The 22,399-nt window shown below is 40.6% G+C and overlaps 4 protein-coding genes across 6 annotated transcripts in view; 2 read left to right on the forward strand and 2 right to left on the reverse strand.

Annotated features, from left to right (window-relative positions):
* Positions 1 to 17,304, forward strand: part of LOC6563969 (histone acetyltransferase KAT6A) — a 32,605-nt gene extending 15,301 nt beyond the window's left edge. Inside the window, exons 3-7 of one of the 3 annotated variants that reach the window (XM_001990491.2) lie at positions 9,206 to 12,788; positions 13,520 to 13,591; positions 13,690 to 14,409; positions 15,984 to 16,127; positions 16,362 to 17,304. In XM_001990491.2, coding sequence (XP_001990527.2) covers positions 9,206 to 12,788; positions 13,520 to 13,591; positions 13,690 to 14,409; positions 15,984 to 16,127; positions 16,362 to 16,606 — 4,764 coding nt within the window. In that variant the 3' untranslated portion in view covers positions 16,607 to 17,304. The remainder of the gene's footprint in view (positions 1 to 9,205; positions 12,789 to 13,519; positions 13,592 to 13,689; positions 14,410 to 15,983; positions 16,128 to 16,361) is intronic. The other 2 variants (XM_032737704.2, XM_032737705.1) reach the window with 2 other exon arrangements.
* Positions 17,229 to 18,709, reverse strand: LOC6563968. The gene is made up of 2 exons (XM_001990490.2): positions 17,602 to 18,709; positions 17,229 to 17,546 (listed from the first exon to the last, which is right to left on the reverse strand). Exons 1-2 carry the CDS (start codon positions 18,607 to 18,609, stop codon positions 17,358 to 17,360), a joined length of 1,197 nt encoding a protein of 398 aa, XP_001990526.1. The 5' UTR covers positions 18,610 to 18,709; the 3' UTR covers positions 17,229 to 17,357.
* Positions 18,710 to 19,017: 308 nt separating this feature from the next.
* Positions 19,018 to 20,410, forward strand: LOC6563967 (replication factor C subunit 4). Its single transcript, XM_001990489.3, has 3 exons — positions 19,018 to 19,164; positions 19,233 to 20,100; positions 20,162 to 20,410. Exons 1-3 carry the CDS (start codon positions 19,049 to 19,051, stop codon positions 20,246 to 20,248), a joined length of 1,071 nt encoding a protein of 356 aa, XP_001990525.1. The 5' UTR covers positions 19,018 to 19,048; the 3' UTR covers positions 20,249 to 20,410.
* Positions 20,411 to 20,450: 40 nt separating this feature from the next.
* LOC6563966 (transcription initiation factor TFIID subunit 9) lies at positions 20,451 to 21,426 on the reverse strand. The gene is made up of 2 exons (XM_001990488.3): positions 21,241 to 21,426; positions 20,451 to 21,177 (listed from the first exon to the last, which is right to left on the reverse strand). Exons 1-2 carry the CDS (start codon positions 21,389 to 21,391, stop codon positions 20,591 to 20,593), a joined length of 738 nt encoding a protein of 245 aa, XP_001990524.1. The 5' UTR covers positions 21,392 to 21,426; the 3' UTR covers positions 20,451 to 20,590.
* Positions 21,427 to 22,399: the final 973 nt, after the last annotated feature.

Below are 22,399 nucleotides of genomic sequence, written 5' to 3' on the forward strand. Positions count from 1 at the left end.
CAAAAGTCCAAATCAGCGTGCGTCAAAAATTTCTTAGCACAAGCAATTAAAAAATCAATAAAAAAAAAACACAAATAAAGAAGACACCAACTAAACGTATGGTTTATTGAACTCGGCCAAGTTGGCGGCTAAGCAGCAAGAAAGCCGTTGTTTGTCTCTGCTCTCTGAGCTATCTGTCTCTCTCTCTCTCTCTCTCTCTCTCTCTCTCTCTCTCTCTCTCTCTCTCTCTCTCTCTCTCTCTCTCTCTCTTTCGCACCCAGTTGCTATTTTAACGGCAAAACTTGTGAATTTAACGCATGTGAAAGAAGAAGAAGAAACAGCATCAGCAGCAGCAGCAGCAGAACTTGGACACGTTCCAAAACAAAAATCAAACAAATTGTTGCGGTTGTTGCTGTTGTCTTTTTTTTTGTTGTTTTTGTATTCTTTTTTTTTCGGACTTTACTCATTTCCATTATGCAAATGTGACGCGTCGTCTTCGTCTTTTTTCGCGCCCCGTCGGCCACCAGCTGCGTCATCATTTCGAGTGCTTTTTAAGGTCAATGGCGATAATTTGTATCTCGTTTCTTTTATTTCTTCGTTGGTTTATTGTTTTTTTTTTGTGACTTTTGCTTTATTTGCCGAAGAATTCTGCTTTCGCAGCTATCCTGGTCGGTGCTCGCCGCGCAAATGGATATTTGCTCGCCTCTGTTTACCAGCTGCTGTTTGCCTTTCAGCAGAATTCAGATCACCTGGTGTGTCTCATACACACTTTCACTCTAATGGCCTGTTATACCCTGTAAACATGCAATGGTTAACATAAAGGATATACTTAAGTTGTACAAACACACAAGGAGCAGACAATTAACAGACTTTCGAGTCTATATTTATTCTTGGTCAACACGAGATGCTGACAAGTTTCTCAGAAATATTCACTACAGAGACACCAAGGTGCTAAAATTTATTTGAAATTTTAAGTGTCGTTCTCCGATGTTCTTATTTATTTATTATGTATATATATATAATTGTTTATTTATTACACCTTTTTTTTATTACATCTGCATCGCAAAACTCGCATAATGACCGTTTAATAAAAAATCGCGCTGTTTAAGTAGCTATCTGTTATTTTTATTATTACATTCACGGTTGTAATTAGTAACACTGTCTATATTTGCACCAGGGGCATTCCTTATTGTCTAGTCTGTTTATGTGGAACAGTTTTTGGGCACGTTTTCGTTGCGAGTTGAAGGTTGTGGCAAAAATTGTTTTGAAGATTTTAGGCGCTAAGATCGCCTATTAATTTATAAATAGCATCGACACAGTGTGAATTTATTTGGTCTACGTCATGTGGCATTAAATATGAAATATTAAGCAAACTTTTGCTCGAAATATTCTAGACGATCGAACCGTTGCGTGGGCATTATTTATTGCCTAATTTTTCTCATGGTTTTGCAATCGCCAATTTCATTTTATAAGTTCCTTCAACCCACATCCAACTGTTGCAGCTAAAAATAATTGCTAAATTTGGTAATGTGGGCTAAGCGGTCAAACCGTCAAGTATTAATTTTTATTACATTGCTAAAATGTAGTAAAAAGTTTGAGAAACAAAAAACAAAAAGTTGCTTCAATCTTTTGACACGTTTTTTTAGTTGGTATTATATGGCTGCGTGCCCCTTTTTACTGTTGCAAATATACTTTAATAATGAGTTCTAATAGTAAGCTGAAATTTAGTATTTAGTACAGACTGTTTTAAAGTCTGTGCGAATTTTAAATAATTGCACCAGTCTCAGTGTATCAAAAAACATTTTGATTGTTTTTTTTTTCTTTTTGAATATGAATACATTTTTAGCACACATAGATTCATGTACTATATTTTGTTTATTTAATTGTCGCATTTATTGCACTTTGTTAAATTATGCACAAATCCTATACTTTGTTTGACTGTTGCACATTCTTTGAACTTGACAGGAAGAGAAAATCCGCAATGTCAGCTGCGAAACATTTTGTGGCAAAATTTGCTGTCTGTCTGGGCACCAACAGCAAGAAAATTACACAGCACATTATACATGGCTGGCATTAAGATTTTGCTTGCAAAACAAGATGACGAACATAAATATAATTAATAATCTGGGACCTCGGACAATTGCAAATATAAATTGCAAATTGCGAACTAGCCAATGGCAAAAAAAAAAAATAATAATAATAATAATAAAATAAACAGGATAAAACAACAATCACTAAAAATGTTTATTTAGCTAAATGAACTTAAATAAATAATAAAAGAGCGACGCATTGTGATTAATACCAATTAGAAATGTGCAATTAAATGCAAAAAAAAAAAATCGCATCAAATCAATATGAGGTTTTTGCTGATTGCAATTAGAAGCGATTTAGTTGTAAAGAAAGTTTACTTACTAATTTAGGAAAGAGGATTACATTTTTAATATTCTGATTCTTGATTATTTGATTATTTATGATCGAATTATTTTTATCTGTTTTTGAGGAATAAATAATAAAACAATTCAAACAAATTAAAAAATGTAAAAGTTTTTTATTTCCATATTAAATCATAATAAATTATACAAAATAAGATAATACAAAATTATATTATAATTGTATTTTAAGATAAACGCTTACCTTTCTTGAAATATCAGCTGTTTATGAAATTGATATTGCCAAGCTACGAAATGCGATTAATCATCGCTCGGAGCAAATTTTTAAAATTCGCGGCATATTTAACGAATGTTGAATGAACAGAAAGTTGTCCGTGCAGGCGACATACTTTGCCTACAGTCAACTTTCAAGAGTGAAAGAATTGTTGCTAATAGAATCGGGCAGCTTATATAAATAGTGTGTATATGGGGCACTTAGTGATATATCTTTTGCTGGGCGTTTCTTGTACCATTAATTACTTTGCCCACACCATGCAATTACTCGACTGCTACTTGTGAATTGTAATACACTTTCTAATAGCTAGTTGCGACCACAATAATATTTGCACACCCTTTACTTAAGTGCGTGCCTGTGTGCTTGATTCGTAAAAGCATAAACAACTCGAAAGTTATGATGTGTAACAAAAACCAAGGGGGCTGCTGCTGTCTCTCTAACGATTGTCTGTTTGTCTGTCTGTTATGGGTTAATCAAGTAAACAAACAAGGCCAAAAACAAACCCAAACACCAGCAGCTGGTACACAAAAACAACAATGTGCGAGGTGAAAGCAACAAGAAGAAACATCCCCTCTCCCCCCAGCAGCTATAGGAAAACACACCCCCAGCTGAAAGTCAGTAACACTTAACGCCTTTTGATTGTTTAATTTCTCAAATTGTTTTATGGATTTATCCCAGCTGTCGGCTCAGAGGCAACGGCGTCTGTCCGCTGCCGCACGCCAATGAAAAATTAATGCCCAATGCCAGCGCCAAGGGTTGCCCCACAGGACGAAGGGGACGTACGGCTCTACGGACTGTGAGCTGCGAGCAGCAGCCCGCAGGACAACATCAAAGCCGTGTAGCTTCATTTTTCACCGCTTTTGACATTTTGCAGCCACCGTTGAGTCTGAAACAATCAGCCAACCAAAGCGCCGGCAGACAACTGACAGACGCCAACAAGAGCGTGTCGGGGAATGAGTGAGTGTTAACTTTTAGTAGCCACTGTTGCGTGCTAATCCCCCACTGACAACGACCATACCCAACCAACAAACACCAGCCATCCAGCATCCGGCATTCTTCTGTCCCCTGCGCATATTCCAATCAAATTAAGTAAAAAGGTTTTGCTTCAGTTTGTATTGCTCTCCTATATTTATTTTTAGGGCGCTTTCCTTATAAATCCATTGCCGCCCCCCCTCGACTGCAATAGAAAAGCTCTAATCGGTAATTAACACTTGAAAAGCAGTCAGCCTGTTGGTCGGTCGTCAGCCAGTCCGTTGAAGAGAGATCTTTCTATTGTAATCCAAGCAAAATCTAAACTATTTGCAAGGTCGCATTAGATAAGATAAGTAACCCGTTGTCTCGTTGTCTCGTGGACTCGCTGATAATACCACTTGTCTTTTCAAAATCCTCATGAGCGCAATTTGTTATGCAAATTTTATACACTGATCGCTAATTGCATGAAAAGGGAAGGTCGCAATTCGCATAGTTATTATGTAGGCTATGAGTCTTACTTGCATATTATAATTTGCGTTCCGTTAATTTAAGTGTATAGCAAACGATTTTATATACGATAATTTCATGTTTTTAAGATCTGCACTTTTTTTATTATTATTATTATCTACTTTGTTTATTTGGCTCGCTAATGCCTTTTGTTTATAGAGTTAGTCACTTTAGTTTTTCTATTTTATTTATTTACGACTTTAGTTTCAAAGTGATGCGTGCTTAATGCGTTTTATACGATGCTATATATTTTTTTGAATTAAATTACATGTGGCTTTATTTCAAGTTTACTCATTTAATTTGTCCAATTTTGGTTGTTTTGTTAGTTTCAGCTGCAACTGAAATCCCTTTCAATGTGACTCACATTTAATTAGTTGTTGCTGCTGCAATTGACCCAATCCCATTAGATATGCTCCATGCGATTAAGTGTAGCGCATCCGCACACAAACCCCCTCCTGCTGTCTGCTCGGATGGCCTGTTTTGTGTTATGGCGTTCCCCCCTCTCCCATCTCTGTTGTGGTGCCGCTTTGGCATTTATTGCTCCGCCTATTAGCACGCAAACTCCACAACGGAGAGAAGCAGAGAAACAGAGAAGCAGGTAATGCGTAAGAGCGAGAGAGCAGTATCCTTTTTGTTGTTTATCTCCTTGGCGTTTTTGACCAGCTGTGCTCTCCTCCATCGTCCATCGCATTTTGCGTGCGTGCCTCCTTCTGTCTGTCTGTCTGTCCGGCTGTCCTTCATTCTGCTGCAATTAAGTCGAAAATTGTCAAAGCCAACAAGTTCCACAAGTGGATTGTCGTTTATTTTGGCTTTTGTGTTTGTTTCATTAACTGCGAAAAGGCGTTGCGAATTCGAGCGAACCCGAAATCCCAATCCGAATCCAAACTGAAATCCGATGCGCAGACGAACGCATTCTCGATGCTCGGACTCTTTCCGCCCATCGCTCTCCTCATCGTTGGCTTTGGTTGGCTGGCAAAGAGCTAACCATTCAACGTTGCCCTTCATGAAATTCGTTTTGAGTGAGTGGTAGTGCGGTAGGTGGAGGGAGGGGATGGAGTGAGTGCAGAATGATTTGGGTATGTGGTATAAAAGCTGCCTAATTTGTTGTCCGCCCGCGCACGCCCTCATCTCCTCTTCACGCTTTTATTAGCTATGATTTATTAAATGATGCTCTGTCTCTTTTCCACGTCGCCTCTTTTGTGTTTTTGGGGCGTGTGCAATTTGATTACAATTTGATGTCTGCGATTTCTGCTGTGGCTGTTTTTGGTTTATGGCTACATTAGAGTCTCGCCAACTTGTGCTAAAAAAATGAATTGAACACAAATTTACATTCTCACAGCACATGAAAAGCCTCCACTCAACAAAAAAAAGAACAACACCCAAACCGCCCCTTTTGTACAGCTGTTAATTAGTTAAACATTTACATTGTCAACCCCTCGCCGAAATCCGACTTGTCGAGTAGCACTTCTTGAGCTGTGTTGACTTATGTTGCCACTTTCATTTGCCGGCTCGCTGCTGGGGTTGGAAATACGCTCTTCCTTGTTTTCCTTTTTCGGATTCTGGATTCTGGATTCTGGGCGGCATTCGGGCTCTTGCGACGGAGAATTATCATCAAAAATGTAAATTTATGTTTGCGTACAAGCGATTTATTATCTGTATACACGACGTTTATATCCACTATATGCGCGCTACTAGCTTTATCTCTTTCATGCCACCCTATCTTTATATTTATGGCCAATTGTCGGTGTTGCTTCCCAACTAAAATTTCAGTTATTAATTTTGGTTTAACCTTCTGGCACCCGGATCCGGTCGATTTTGGACAGCAAATTTGTTTTTCATTGTAGCCAATTTTCATTATGCAGCTCGTTTTGCTTGAACTGAAAGAGAGAAGAGAGAAGTTGTAAATCTTTAAAGGAGCCTAATGAAAATGTAAAGAAAGCTAAGCAAATGTCTTATGTTTTCTCTTAATTATTAGTTTCGGATGTTAATTTTAATCACCTCGTTGATCTCAATTAATACAAAAACGTGTTATGCTAAAAACTTACATCGAGCTTACAAGATCTTTTGACCTGCTCAAAACTTATAATGGGGGGCACTTAACTATTTAATGGGGCTTTTGAACTCGAGCTTACAATGTGTTGAATGATCGATCGAGCATTTAAATCAATAGGGAAACTATATACTAAAGTTCGAGTTTGAGTACAATTTCAAATGCAGTCATAACTATAATTCTATATTGCGAAGTCTGTCAAAAAATGTAAATAAAATATATTAATCTTTTAAACCAATTTTGTCAGTGTTTAATTTCCGCTTGTAAGTATAATTTCCCATCAACTTTTACCCATTATATTGTTGTATATAACTTTGGTTTCATTAATTTCCGATTCATATTTTTAGTTTAGCATGATTTACGTAACAGTTTGTGGCAAACTTTAAATGTGGCATATATTATGCATATTTCAAAACGATCTCGTAATTTCGTTATAATGCCATTGTTGGCTTTCAGCTCATTTGCAAGTTGTTTTCGATTAATATCTTGATTTTATATTTCTTTCTATCAGACTTCAGATAACAAGCAAAAAGTCACTTTTTATAGATTTAATTTACATACCAGAGCAGTCATTAGTTTTCTCTGGACTTTACCTAGCTCAATTAACAATTATTATACGACAAAGATCTCTATTGTCAATAATTTTGTAATTTTATTTTCGATTTTGTTGATTACACACGCTACTTGCAAATTGAAGATTGCATCTGTGTTTCATTTTCAGTAAATGTCGCTAATTAAGGTGCAGTTAAATACATATTTATATATGTATATTTGTGTAAATGTTTATAATAAGCTAGTTCAAACCCAAGCTTTATTTGGTATGTTGATAGTACTTACAATATATAAATATATAAACTTATTACTACATCTAATCTCTGACATCTTTTACCGATTCAGATCGTTCCGTTATTGATAAAGAATATTTTTAAATAATATTTTCACAACATATTCAGATCATGAATGAGTATTGAGTGAGGGTATCAGTGTGGGTGATAATAAAGAATTTTAATATGAAGTTATGCATATACTCTATAGGAGATGTCAGATATATGTATATACTATATAAAAGATGTCAGATATATTTTCACAACATACGTCATGGATGCAGTTGAGAAAAATAAGTAAATCCAACAAGAAATCAGATTCTGCTCAGCGGTAATCTCTCGTTCTGTTCGTTGCTTTGGTTCTTTCATTGCTTCGTATTCAACTTGTATTCAAATCGTTGAGTTGTTATTTGTGTTGGATGCGTGTCGAGGGGGTTTCTTCGGTTCAATGCATATTAAAAAGTATTCGGTGCAAACACTCTCTGTGCATCTATTTTTACATAGCTAGGGGCAAACGATCGTTTTTGATCAGCCGCTACTTAATTTGTTTTGTTGTTTTTTATGTCTTTATTTCGATTTCATCGTAATTTACACTTGACAGAGTCTCTATCACTTCCTCGGCGTCATCGTCGTCGTCATCGTACATCTGCTTTTTGTCTCTGTCGTTGCTTTCATCTCCATCTCTGTCTGGCACTCTCGGGGACTCATTGGCCATGCAGATTCGACGATTTTTCATGCATTCGCAATGACGAGTTTCCGTCTCTTTTATTATTGTCCACCTCAGCATAAATTACGATCCCACAGTTGTATTTGTATCTGTTGTTGTATACCAATTTATGTACTTGTAGCCAATTACCATATGGTTCCATACATATATCGGACAGCGCCAATACAATTCATATGCCCTTATCTGTATACAAATCACGTTGCTCGCATTTTCGAATCGAATCATTTTCGTTACGCGTATTTCTTTGGCCTCAGCGGCTGCGTCTTTATTTTGCATTTTTATTTATTTATTTATTTTTTACATTTGAAGCTGAACTCCAATCAAAATTCTCGCAATCTTTATCTCTGATCTGCCCCGTTTTTTATTTTATTTTTTATTTTTGTGATGCTTTCCTTTCACCTAGACCCTGTAGCTGCCCTCGCCGAGCATCTATAAGCGCGATGACAAGTGATTATCATTCAATGGCAAGATCTTGAACCAACACTCGTTAGCAGTGTCAAAGATAGAGTCCAATTCCGTTTCCTTCCCACATTAATTGAACACTAAACTTTTTAAAAATTAATGATTGTTTTTGCCTTGTCTGTTCTTTTTAATACCGTCTCAGGATCATTCGCAGTCATTGCCACGCTAGACAATACTAAATTGGTGGCTATTTTGTTAGTTAGTTGTATGTTGAGGCTATTTCTATTTCTATTATTATTATTATTATTGCTTTTGCCCTACTACCTGCTATCTAATGAAATCGTTCATTTGGATAACAAAGACAAATTATTTGCTCCAAATCACAACATTAGGCGGCTGCAAGTGCCTACAACAAAGTTGTTGCCACTTGACTGGCCAGGCGAACAATATTGCCTCGCTGCTTTCCTCACACTTGCAGTGGCTACGTCTGCTTAACAGGCCATAAACTAATTATTTATGGTGTACAGAGACAATAGTATTATCAATATAATATTGCTTGTGCTCCAATAAAAAAAAAACAAAATAAAGAAAAATTTGCAATGCGTCTTAAGCATTTTCAATGTCAATAATATAATGCATAACACTTTTAAAAACGAAAATAAAAATCACACGACAAAAGCGACAGAATGATAAGCGGCTACACTTGGATTAAGTCAACATGAAAACTGTGAATTATATTTAAATATAAATATACATTTTTTTACTTTGCTCTTTTCACATTTTTTGAAGTTAAAGAGCTGTGACTAACTAATGCGATTATCGCATTAATATCAAAAGAGACAGTTTTACATTTACTAAATTGAAAAACTTCAAACTTTTGATACGGTTTTGATGCAGCTGAATTGGTAACACTGGTTAATATGCTAAAGAGCTGTTAACGGCAGGCTGTTAAATTAACTTTAACAGATAAAACGTAACATTTGTGCAAGCACTTAACATAAATATGTTAATCAAGTAGGTGGTAACAGCTCTATTTTGTAGGTATACAAGTTATACTCATTTACGTATTTATCTTTGCAGATCTCACGTGACGATGGTCTGCCTCAGGAGATTTGTCGTCAGTGCAAGGCTCAATTCATAATGGTTGCGAAATTTCGGCGGCGATGTGTGCGCGTCCAGCAGCGACTACACGACTACGTCCAGGACATGATCGAGCACAAGTCACAGAGGGAGGAGGAGCGCACACAACAGTCACAGGCAAATGAGACGTCCGCGGCAGATTACATGCATCTGCCACTGTCACAAATGGAGCGGAAGCGTCGCCTGGTGCCAAACACGGAATCATCGTCGCTGCCAAAATATACCAAGACTGATGCCACACAGCTGCTGACGTCGCCCAAGCTGCGGCGTATGCAGTTGCGAGTGCGCAATATACGCACTGCCTCCTTGCCAGCCAGTAAAGTTGAGACTGAAACGGAAGCGGGAGCCACAAAAACGACCAGTGCCTGTCGACTGAGTGAGACGAAGCAGCGAACGCCACAGAGATCGCCTTACAGAGCGAGACTTATTCACGTGCCATGGAAAACGAAAGCGGCACGCAAACAGATCTCGGAAACGTGGTCCACGTCCCTCTGTGAAACGGACTCTGTGACGCCAGAACTGCCCAAAGAGCAGGAGTCAGCTAATGGAACGGTTGCTTTAGCAAAAACAGCAGCCGAAGCGGATCCAAATTCGTTGGAAGATTTGAGTGATCTGTCGGTGAATATATGTCGAGGCTTCGACAACGACAACGGCTCCAGCTCCACAATAGTTAGCCCACAGCCAACAACAAATGTGAAGCGCAGTTTCCCACCAAAACGCTGCTCGCCAAATAAAACTCGTGTTTTGCGGCGACAGGACAGACGCTGCTATGCGCCGGTCAAGAGGACGAGGCGCGTTGTCAAGAAGGCAAAGGCGGCAACTGAAGCAGCTAAGGTTGAGCTGTGCTGCGCAGAGGTGCTAAGCAGTAAAACAACAGTGACAACGAAGGCAGTTGACCAAATGCCAAACAGCTCTGCGAATGAGGGGCCGACCAGCAGCAGCAGCAGCATTAGCAGAACACTCGAAAGTCCAGAGATAAGCATAGTCGATGAGCAGGAGAGTAAAATCATTGAGAAAGCAGAGAATGGAATGCCAGAAACAGAGTCAAATGCACAGCAGGAAGAGCCGCAAGTCTGCTCGCCAGTAAGTCAAAGCGAAAATACAGAGGAAGAGCTGCAACCTGATGAGGCAATCAAATGTTCGCCAGACACTTTGGGCAATGATACTCAGGACAAGATGTTGATGGAACAAATGGAAAGCATATCAGAAGAAGTGATAAAGGCAGAGGGGGAAGTAAATGGAATAGTAGAGACAACGCTTATGAGTCCTGTGCAGCTTGAGGAATTAAGCTCTTCCGGCATGGATCACATGGAGAGAGAGAGACGGCAGTCAGGAACGCCCGAGGTGCCAGCCGCAGAGTGCGAGGTAGAAGTGAGCCTAACAAATGAGGAACAAACGTCGGAACAAATGTCGGATCAAACATCGGATCAATTGTCGGAGCAAACTTCGGAGCTTATAGTCAGTATACCGCTAGATGCTCTTGGCGAGGATCTACAGCGTAAACTATGCAACGAGTCGGAGCCGGTGACAAATGAGTTAGTCGACGAGTTGAAGAAACCGGATGGGGAGCTCAAGGAGCCCGTGGAAGCGGACGATGTCAATAACAATGAGAATGGCGAGAATTTTTGCCAGAGTGCTACTGCAGATAGCTTCAATGCTGCTGTAGCACTCGCAACCAAACAAATTGAAGCAGAGCCCAACGGAGGCGGTGACGGTGATGATGATGATGATGATGATGATATGGAGTCATTGGAGAAACTACCTAATCTGCAGCACGAGGAGGAGCAGCAGCAACAGCATCAGCAGCAGCCACGCGCTTCTGCCAATGCCAGTTCCATGGATTTTTTGGCTGAATTCGAGAAGCACTGCGAAAAGTCGCTCAAGCCGCAGGCAGCTGGACAGGAGCTGGCGGAGGCCAAGCAACAGTTGGCGGTGGAAATGAACGATGTGGAGAATACACTGCACGGCATTCTCAATGAGATGCAGGATGAGCATCTCTATACGCCGGTCTGCACGCCCATCGATGAGTTCCTCACGCCCGCCGATTATGCGCCGCCAACGCCAGCATCGCCCAATCTCTTCGAGCAGCCAGCGGAGGCACAACAGCCATTGCAGTCACTGCAGCAGCAGCAGCAACAGCAGAAGGAGGGAAATCTCTTTGATAGCAGCACTTTTAGTAATGAGCTGATTGGCTTTCAAAATGATATGCCCTGCTTTGAGAATATTGAGTCTACGCCGGAATCGATGGCTGCGCAGCAGAGCCTGCAGCTCGAGCTGACACAGCTGTTCAATGAGCTGCAGCCAGCACAACAACAACAACAACAGCAGCAGCAACAGCAGTCGACACAACAACAGCAGCAGCAACAATTGCAGCTGCAGCAGGAAACTGTCAACTATGAGGCACTATATCAAACAGCACCACTTCCTGTCGCCAACAACAATAATAACAATAAATTGCAGGTCATACAAATGACGCCACAGGAGACGCTGTGGCAGGCACAGGCTGCACAGCAGCAACAGCAACCACTAGAGCAGCCGCAGGCGACACCAACAACACAACTGCAATGGTCCACTGTGGGCGGCTTGGAGGCGATCAAGACGACGCCCAGTCTGGATAATCTGGACAGCAGCAACAGCAACAACAACAATAACAGCAACACAACCACCTCCACAACAACCACCACCTACTACATTAATGCCAGTGATCTCTATCAAACACAACAGCAGCAGCAACAGCCTATCGAGTCTTATGCTTTGCTCGACAGCAATGATAACTATGTGCTGGAGCAGCAGCAGCAGCAGCAACAACACCAACACCAACAACCACAACAACAGCAGCCTATTATGATACTCATACAGCAGCCGGAGCTGCAGCAGCCAGTGGCTTCAGCCAGCAATCCGCAGCAGGCGCCGCTCCACATTAACTACAGCAATGAGATGCAAGCTTATCAACAGCAGCAGCAGCAACATTCACATCAACCACAACCACATCCAAAACCACAAGCACATCCACGTCCACAACAAGTACAAAATACAGTATTAGGCTTACCAGCAGTGGTGCCGCCGCCCACTCGTGGTCGCCCGCCCATGTTAAAGTGCCGCTTCTGTCAGAATGGACCGCGCTTCTCGAGCAGTCTGGAGTATAGTCGCCACATCATTGAGCTGCATCCCTTCGTCGCGCCATTCAACTGTCCGCACTGTTCGCTCGCCTTTGCCGGTCGCAGCCAGCGCAACCAGCACATCCTCAGTAGCCACATTGTGCAGCAGTTTCACTGTGGTCAGTGCTCGCAAATGTTTCCCTCGCAGCGTGCGCTCGATTTGCATTTGCAGCGATTACACATGCCACTCGCCACGGAGCCGACATCGGCATCGGCATCGAGTGGCACAGCATCAGCTGGTGTCCGTCTAGAAGAGGTTCAACTGCGGATTGCCACCACCAATGATCTGCAACAGCAACAGCAGCAGCAGCAGCGACAACATCAGCGTCAACCACTTCAGCAGCAATCAGTTGCACATATGCGTGGTGAGTAATCAGCTGTTTGCAACTAGTTAAATTGTTGTTGTTATTCAAAGATTACATTCCTATTTACTAGTTTAATTCTATTCTATTAAAAAACTTGCAAAAAAGTTGACCTGATAATCAAGTTCATAAAACTGAGCAACAAAACGAACTCGATTTTTCTGGGTATTTTTCTTTTAGATATTTTCTATGCAGCCTTTACTTGGCCTATGCTTCTCTATTAGGCAGAACTGACTGTAATCAAATCAATTGTTAATTAAACTTGTTTATGTTCTTCAAAATTGTATACAAAATGAACTAATCAAATTAAAGCAAATTAAATTAACTTTCTAACCTCCTTTTTTCCACACCATCTCCCTTTCTGAGAAACTAAAATAGTTTATAGTCAGTCAGTATGAGTTAGTTTACTTTTTATAAAGTGAAATTAAATGTAAAAAGAAGGATTTGAAACTGGGTATATATTTTAGCCAATATACTAAATATACTGTAGATTCGTATAATTTTAAATATTAGAAATTCTATAGTTATATTTGAAAATCTAGACAAAATCATTCCCATTACGAAAACAATTGGATTTTATATTTCTGCAGCAATTTCCAGTTGGTTTAGCTTACTAGCTCATTAGCTTTATATATAGTTATTACAAATAGTTTCTTCCTTTTGCTGCTATTACTAATTACTTTCGCAATTGTTTTTGTCTGTTTCGATATCTTTTGTTGTCTGCGCATGCGTAGCCTTGGAATTACAGACAAGCCCATCCAGACCACGCAGGACGCGCATCCTGTGCTGCCCGGACTGCGAGGACTGTAAGTACTACATGCAGTTGCCACACACTCTCCCTTTCTCTCTTTCACACACAGATGCACACAAAGCAATATTTAAAATAAACTTGTTTATTCGCCAGGCACTTCGGCCAGTGGCCACACTCAATGCAGCGTGCAGCCATACGAGGAGCTGAACACTTTGCAACCACCGCCCACGGTGCTGACGCCGCCGTCGACAATTGCATCGCTGCCGTCGCCGCATATAACGTTGCCGTCACCGGAGCAATCGGAGCCAGACTCGACGACGGCAACGTTGCGGCAATTCCGCAAACGTTGCACAGTCAACAGTTCGACAACAGCGGGGGCAGCAATAGCAGCCGCTACAGCAGCAGCAACAGTAGCAACAACAACAACAACAATGCTAACAACCACTGCCGCCTCGCCATCGCCGTCGTCATCGCCATCATCGTCGACCATGGAGACAAGCGCCACACTGCAACTGGGCAAACTGCGTGGCACCCATCAGTGCGTCATCTGCGAGAAGCGTTTCACCAACGTTATTGCGCTGCGGAAGCATCAGCAACTGGCCCACGATTCGCAGACGACGATGCCGTGGGTCTGTTCGATCTGCAAGCGAGGATATCGAAAGCGCACCGATATGGATAACCATATGAAATCGCACGAGCCGAAGGGTCGACCCTATGAGTGCAACGAGTGCTGGGTCCGTTTTCCGGAGTTCAAGCAGCTGGCGATGCACAAGTTCACCGTCCACGAACTGATCAAGCCGCACACCTGCGATGAGTGTGGTAAACAATTTGGTACGGAGAGCGCCTTGAAGACGCACATTAAGTTTCACGGTGGTAAGTTTTTGGGTGCTCGCACGCATGCGGATGCGGTGGTTAACCGGGTGCCGGTTGGATGCTAGCAAAGCTTTAGTATCTAGTACATAACATATACCAAATACATAAATACATATTTATTTACCTAGACTTGCATACACATACATACAAATATAAACACATGCATATATATATATATATATTTATATATATATAATTATTATTCGTGTAGCTTGTATTTTTGTGTACTAATCCTAACCCAAATCAATTCATCTTTGTTGTTGTGCTAACAGTTTACTCTACTGTGATTGTTTGCCCGAAAGGTAATATAGAATAGAAAAAAACCATATTATCCCAGCTATTAAAACTTTAAAGTATAGTTTTATTTTAACGAAAGCGCTCGCTTTTTGCATTGCTCTTTGCGCCTTATTCGTAAGCGCTTTGCTGGCTTTGCAGTTAGGATTCTGAAACATTTGTCGTTTGCTGTTATGTTGAAAGCCAGTCAAAACAATTAGTATATAAATTTCTTCATAAAAGTAATTGATAGATGAAAAGATTCCCAACGATAAATTTCTTTATTAAACCCTCTTCGATAATAAAATTTGGTAATTTCAATAGCATTTTCGTAGCCAATATCGAGCAATTCACGCAGAGCACAAAGCTTGACAGAATTTTGCTTAAACTAACCCAAAACAGCTGCTTTGATTGCACACAACTATTTTAGTTTATAATTTGAAAAACCGTAATGTGAATTTCTTGCTTATCTGGCATTGTAAATCGGAGTGAAAACACTTTAATTTACAAGATAAGTGGAGGTTGGCATAAGTGAAGTAGCACAATTAACAATAAATTAAGTTACGATCGATCATGTAATACTAAGTAATAAGTATTGTATTTAGTTTGACATTTGATAATTGCTAGTGGGTTATTATTTAGTACAAGTGTTGGGTTTTTAAAGCGGCAAAAAGTGATGCACTAGGTTTGGCGGTTAGACTAAGATTTATTCAATGTATTCTTAAGTTAAGGTATCGAGCGCAGTATCGATATTTTCTGTTATTAACATTAGTAATCGGAATGTTGTATTGATCTTTTACATATTTTCAACAATAAGCACAACAGAAATACATGTTATTATCGCATACATATAAACACGAAAAACAATACTTTTTTGTGGTGTGGTGAAAATCTGAGATTCACTGTTAACACCCCAGAATGTAACTGGTTGAGCTCTCGATGTGGTAACCTTCCTCCTTCTTAGCCGCCCACATAGTAACCTTAATCTTGAATATCAAACATAAATCAAATTCCTCTTTTTAAAACTGAATCCAAATTGATATAATGCATTCAATGTTAACACACTGTTAAAAGAGTTAGAGCCAAATGTTAAATCGCTGTTGAAGAAATATTGTGTGTGCTTTGTTGTTGGTGGTAAGAAATGCTTTCAAATGTGTTTGTTTTCGTTACTTACCTTTGGCACTATATCAACTATTTGTCACACTGTTAACAAATGCTGTTGACGCAACACATGTCAAAAATATAATCAAAATAAGAGCAACCACAAAGCTACAGGCGATCAAAAAATTATCTTTTTACAGTGCGAGGCTTCGAGTGCGAAGAATGCGATGAGGCATTCGCCTACATCAAAGATTTGCGCAAACATCGTCGAACCCACAACAGCGAACTATTTTACAAATGCGATTACTGTCCGCGCACGTTTCTACATTTTACAACCTATCGCGGTAAAGTTCTAGCCAAAAAAAAGAATATAACTAGGTCTTATAACACTAAAAAGAGTAGAGTAGATGCTAGTTTTAATTAGTTTTAGTGGTATTCTTAGATATTTATTATTGGCATGATTGAATGAATACGTTATGATATGCATAACACGTGCACCAGCTTTCGGTATTAAGTAGATTGCAATACATTTGATATTTGTATAACATTTGATTAATTGAACTTGCTTTTATGTGCAGTACATATGAACACCCACCTGCCGCTGGGTGTGTTCCTTAACGACAAGATGCCCAGTAGCGTATGCAGCAAAGCGGAGAATCCATCAAACACTGAAGAATCGCTGCTGCCATTGACGCCGCTGAGCAACTGCAATGGAAACAGTGGCAGCAACAGCGGATTAGAGGACTGTCCCGGCTCTGTGGAGATGGTGGTGGAGAGCAGCATGGCAGCGCCATCTTTGGATATGATTGTCGATACGCCATAACAATTGGCGCAGCTTTATTATTTGATTTACCAACAACCAGGAACGGCACCTTCCTATTACTATTGCTATACATAGCGATGGCTTCCATATTCACACAGAGAGAGAAAACCCAACACAACATGAAAACTGTTGCAGACTGCATTCAATGCACAAATTTAGATCTAAGACACACACGAACCCAAACACAAATTATGTTAAAACTAGCCACACTTTCAAATAAACTAGCAAAATTAGGAATAGTCGTAGGGAGTTATTCATTGAATGAATGTTATTGTACTACGAGAAAGTACAGCAAGACAATGGAAAGAACAATAAAAATAAAAGCCAGCTCAAAATGTCAAGTTACATTTAAGACAAGTCTTAGAATACTAGATAATTCAAATATTTTACCCAAAATTCATTGTGATACGTCCAACATTGGTAAATACGATTATGGCGCATTTTTGATGAACATTAATTTACCGATAAGCATCCTAGATTTCCTTTAGTATTTTGGGTAAATATTTGGGCGTCTTGATTTGAGCTTTTCGAACAAACCTTACAAATACACCTTAATGAATATAATTTAGAATTTAGTTAAGGCTGAGCTCAACTTAATTTGTAATAAGCAGCAACTACGACATTGTTTATAATTTGTTTTTATTTTAAATATAAATAATGTAATAAACAAATTATGTTATAGATTGCGATAACAAAAACAATCATGAGTTTTTCACATTCACATTTTCTTACACCAAACAGTTTAGGCAGTTTAATCATAGTACCAGTCCAGAAATAGCAATGAGAATGACATCACCAGCAAGAAGAACAAGGACCACACACGTAAGCCGGCATTGCGCTGCGTTGCCTGTCGTATCTGATCGTTGGCATCCTTGACGTTCTCCGTGGTTCCAACCACAGCGCTCACAATGCGATCGATATTGTGTTGTTGCAGTTCCACCTGGTGAAGCGAATAGCGTTAGTTTAGTGAATCTCAAAATCTCAATTTGTTGTACCTTATCTGTAAAGATGTCCTGCAGCTGTGCAATGTCCACGACGTTCTTTTCGATTTGTTCGAGCTCCTCGGAGACGCCCTGTAGCAGATTGTAAATGTGCACGTTCTCCGCCTCGAACAACTGCACATCCTCGGCACTTAGGACATCCTCATCGTTCTCCAGCTGTTGTGCCGTCTGTTGTATATCCTCATCGAGCGCCACTTTGGCCGAGGAGTCTGTGCTGCTTGCGCTGACCTTTGGTCGACTGCGCTTCCTCGTGCGTGGCTTGTATTGTTTGGCTGTCGTTGAGTTGCTGTCGACTTCCTGCTGCTCCTCAGCCTCTTGCTCATTATCCCAATCGGCCCAGCTGTCGTTGTTCCAATCGTTGCCCTCCTCCTCTTCTGGCACAGCCCTCAACTCATCGTTGCTATTAGCGCTGTCATGGCTGATCTGACGCTTGACCAGCTTGCCGCTACTAACACCCGCCGGACGCACTGGTATCTTCTTCTTGTCAGCGGCTAGCTTGAGTAGTTTGTAGGTCTCCAGTTCGTGTTGAGCGCGATACTTCTTTTGGTCCAGATAGATCTGCTCCACGCTGTGCAGATAGCTGACCAGCAAATCGATCACTGCTGCAATGTGCTGACACTCCTGTGGCTTTCGCTTAGCTGTCTTCCAGTCGCTGCGCATCTTTGCCAGATGTTGTGTGTAATATGTGACGAACTTTTCCGATTCGCGATCAATCAGATCGCGTTGCGCATCCGTCATATGTGTGGCGCTCTTCAGATGCTGTCCAATGCGCATGTACGCCGTGCGATTCTCAATCAGCACATTCCGGAGCGTCGTTATCTTGCTGCACACATTCTTTGCCTCCTTGGCAAAGTCGTTTTTGACAGCGGCAGATTTTGCGGTGGTTGATGAGCGTTGCTGTTTGTCCTGCTGTGCTTTGCTTTTGGTTGCCGCAGCCAGTTCCGTTTTGCGTTGCAGCCGCACTGTCATAACGCTGGCCTTAAAGAGCTGCGTTATGTCCATTATTTAAAATGTTAGAATAACTGAAGCAACAATTTAATTTGTAAATTCCACATCATCATTTAACGATTATCAACACTCGTCCAGTGAGCTAGTTCGTTTATTTATATTTTAATCAACACTGTTGCACTCAACAGAGTTCCAGCTCTGTTATTCAGAGATTGAGACGCTTGCTCATGCTTATTCTGTTTTTACCAATTTGAGTAAGCATTTTATTTTTGCTCATTTTTATCGCAGCATCAATAAAATTTGTCAATATCACACATTCACCTAATGATATCCGGCAATCAGAAGGTGATTAAAGAGCTGTACGTTGTTCTAGTTCGTCAGCACTGTTGCACTTTACATAGTGGCTCTCTGTAGTTGCCATTTTGAGTTAACAGCTGTTTCATTCGCGCCAATTTTTTTCTTGCAGCTTTTGAAATAATTTGTTTTTAACAAAATGCAAGCGTTTTTTAAACCTGGAAAAGCAAATATTGGCAACAGCGCCACGGACAAACAGACAATCAATGCGACCGCTGAACGCCGCAAACCGCCAGCACCCTGGGTGGAAAAATAGTAAACAACACTAAAAGCTTAAGCGCATTTCGACTGGTGCTAATTCAATAACAATTTTTTTCATTTAGCCGCCCGCGAAGCGTTGATGATGTTGTGGAACAATCGGAGGTGGTGGCCGTGCTACGTAAGTGCGTTGAGGGTGCCGATTTGCCGAATATGCTGCTCTATGGCCCACCCGGCACAGGCAAAACCAGCACCATTCTGGCGGCGGCACGTCAAATCTTCGGCGATATGTACCGCGAGCGCATCCTGGAGCTGAATGCCTCCGACGAGCGCGGCATCAATGTGGTGCGCACCAAGATCAAGAATTTTGCCCAGCTAACGGCGAGCAGTGTGCGTCCCGATGGTCGGCCGTGTCCGCCATTTAAGATTATTGTGCTGGATGAAGCAGACTCGATGACGCATGCCGCACAAGCGGCTTTGCGACGCACCATGGAGAAGGAGAGCCGCAGTACACGTTTCTGTCTCATCTGCAACTATGTGTCGCGCATTATTGTGCCCATCACGTCGCGTTGCTCCAAGTTTCGCTTCAAGGCGCTGGGCGAGACCCAGATCATTACACGACTGCAGCACATTTGCGATTTGGAGAGCGTGTCCATCGAGCCCGATGCCTACCAGTCGATTGTTAAGATCTCTGGCGGCGATATGAGACGTGCCATAACCACATTGCAATCATGCTATCGCCTTAAGGGCGCCGAACACACCATTAACTCAGACGATCTACTTGAGATGTCGGGCATTATACCGGAGCACTATCTTGATGACTATCTTGAGGTGTGTCGCTCGGGCAACTATGAGCGCCTGGAGCATTTTGTACGCGAGATTGGTTACTCGGCTTACAGCGTTGGCCAAATGATGGAACAATTCGTGGAGTATGTTGTGCGTTGCGGTTCCCTGACAGACAAGCAGAAGGCCATCATTTGCGACAAGCTGGGCGTAAGTCTGTAGAAGATCTGCTAATTGCAATAATTACGAGCTAATCTTCCATTTATTTCAGGAGTGTTGTTATCGACTGCAGGACGGCGGCTCTGAATATTTGCAAATCATGGATCTGGGTTGCACGATTATTCTGGCGCTCAAGTGAAATTCATCCTACTCATTTAAACATTCTCAGAGGCAAAATAGTGCCAATTGTATTAACAATCCTTTTTTAATACCGGAGAAATCCAATCAGAATTTGTTGATTTACTTTTTACACATCAAAATTGTTGTACAATAAAAACCTCAATTACTACTCACTAAATAAGCAGCATTTTGTTTGTATACCATTGTGAAACAACTAAAAATCATTTTTAAATTTAATTTCACATTTGTAGTCGCATTACAGAAATGTTTGAAAATACAAAAGTTGAGAGTTTGCCGAAATCTAAATCGCCCCATGGGTTACAAATATTATTTTTATGTTATGTGTGTAATATGTGTATTCTTAATTCGCTGTAAACTCAAATTCCTCCTCTTCTCGTTCACGCTTCACAGCCACGCCAGAGCCGGCAATGCTGCCCACGGCAGCCGCATCGCTGTCCACCTCCATTTTCATATCGCTGGTGCCCGGCTCGTTCTTTACCTCCATGGTGGAGACCGCTTTCGTTGTGGTTGTGAATTTGATGACGGGTTTCGGTATGGTGACCACCTGTTGCTTGGACACTATTGAGTGGGCACGTTTCAGCCCATTGGAGCTGGAGACGGGCTTCACAACCGTTTTCACTGTGCGCCCCTCCAGCGCCGATTTGGTCATCTTTTTAGGCTGATTGGTGGCGCGCAGTTTGTAGTTGACACCGGTCAGGCAGTAACGATCGGGTGGCAACCGCAGACCGCAGTGTGGCTTAATGGCAGGCAGTGGCATCGCATTGCGCAGATCTGCCATTTTGGCCAAAACATGTCTAGACGGCGGCCCAGTGAAACTCTTGTCCATCGTCACCTCGGTGGCCAGGCGAACATCTTCCAGGTCGATGGTTTTCTTTCGCGCATGATTTGCGTATACTTTGGCCTCTTCCAGTATGCAGGTCACATATCCTGAGAAAGCAACAAATATGTTTAAAAAATATATTGTATTGTTGCATTCGCTGCTGCACTAACGGTATGTAAACTCGAGCATTTGATTGACGACGCGTGGCTCGTACTCCTGGATGTTGAGCTCCTTTAGTATGGACATGATAACCTGGGCATCTTTTGGCACATGCTTGACTTGTGCGCTGACTTTGGCTTTTTCAGCCTTTTCGCCGCTCATTGTTTATAACTTTTCAGCGCTGTAGGGTAATTGTCAGTGTGGCTGCATATCCCAAAAAATAAAATATCAAAACAATAACACACAAAAAATACTGAATCGCCAAATTTCGTTGTAAATTAAAATAACTTAATACTTAATTTGAAAGTCATTCCACGCTTAAATCTCAAATTTAGTAAATTTTGTGCTAAACTTAAAAGACCCAGCACAAATTTCTGCACCCTAAAGTGTAAACTAAGTGCTCAATCACATTGTGCGCATACTGTAATAAGATATAATTAAATTATTCGGTGCTGGAGTATTATTCATATATATTTCATATTGTTCATTTTTGCATCAATATTAACAATCGCAATTCATATATTTTTATAACATAAACCTCTTCTGTAAGTTGCAGAGCGTTTAATTATTCTTATGAACATAATGTAAAAGCTAAAACTCACTTGTATAATTTATATTATTTATTTTACATAAGGGCATTTCTTTTTGAATCGTAATATTGTTAGCAGCGGTTTCACTTATTCCGTCAATTCGTCAATGTATCATTTTTTTTACAATACTATCAGCAACCGCAAACATAATCCTAAATTCATTATGTTTATATAGATATATGTTAATGCAGAATGATTATATATTATTATAATATTATTAATGTTGCATGAATGATATAAATTGTGTGAATTGTACATATTGTATGCCTAACCTTTTCATTATTTTTAAACGTTGACCTTTTTTATTCTTTTGAAATGTTTTATTATATTCTATATGAACAAATAAATGTGAAATTGATAGCTTTACAAATTAAAATGTACAATGATTCCAAGTAAACTATTCGAATTTTAATTCATTTTTGAAAAATTCACCATTATTAACATCGATATGGGTGAGAATCGAAACATCGATATTTCAAAACATCGATTAGTTGTCCAACACTGGTAATTGCCAGTCTGACTGCAAAAGCCAAAAAAAAAAATACTAAAATAAAATTAGCTCATTTACCCCAAGTTGGCG

Source organism: Drosophila grimshawi, unplaced genomic scaffold (genome assembly GCF_018153295.1).
Source record: "Drosophila grimshawi isolate 15287-2541.00 unplaced genomic scaffold, ASM1815329v1 contig_311, whole genome shotgun sequence".
Taxonomy (NCBI): Eukaryota; Metazoa; Arthropoda; class Insecta; order Diptera; family Drosophilidae; genus Drosophila; species Drosophila grimshawi.

Coding starts and splice junctions, on each gene's coding strand:
- LOC6563968 (XM_001990490.2), bottom strand. CDS start 18,609: ATGGACATAACGCAGCTCTTTAAGGCCAGCGTTATGACAGTGCGGCTG. Junction 17,547..17,601: donor AGGACATCTTTACAGATAAG/GTACAACAAATT, acceptor TCGCTTCACCAG/GTGGAACTGCAACAACACAA.
- LOC6563967 (XM_001990489.3), top strand. CDS start 19,049: ATGCAAGCGTTTTTTAAACCTGGAAAAGCAAATATTGGCAACAGCGCC. Junction 19,165..19,232: donor GCACCCTGGGTGGAAAAATA/GTAAACAACACT, acceptor TTTTTCATTTAG/CCGCCCGCGAAGCGTTGATG. Junction 20,101..20,161: donor TCATTTGCGACAAGCTGGGC/GTAAGTCTGTAG, acceptor CATTTATTTCAG/GAGTGTTGTTATCGACTGCA.
- LOC6563966 (XM_001990488.3), bottom strand. CDS start 21,391: ATGAGCGGCGAAAAGGCTGAAAAAGCCAAAGTCAGCGCACAAGTCAAG. Junction 21,178..21,240: donor AATGCTCGAGTTTACATACC/GTTAGTGCAGCA, acceptor TTGCTTTCTCAG/GATATGTGACCTGCATACTG.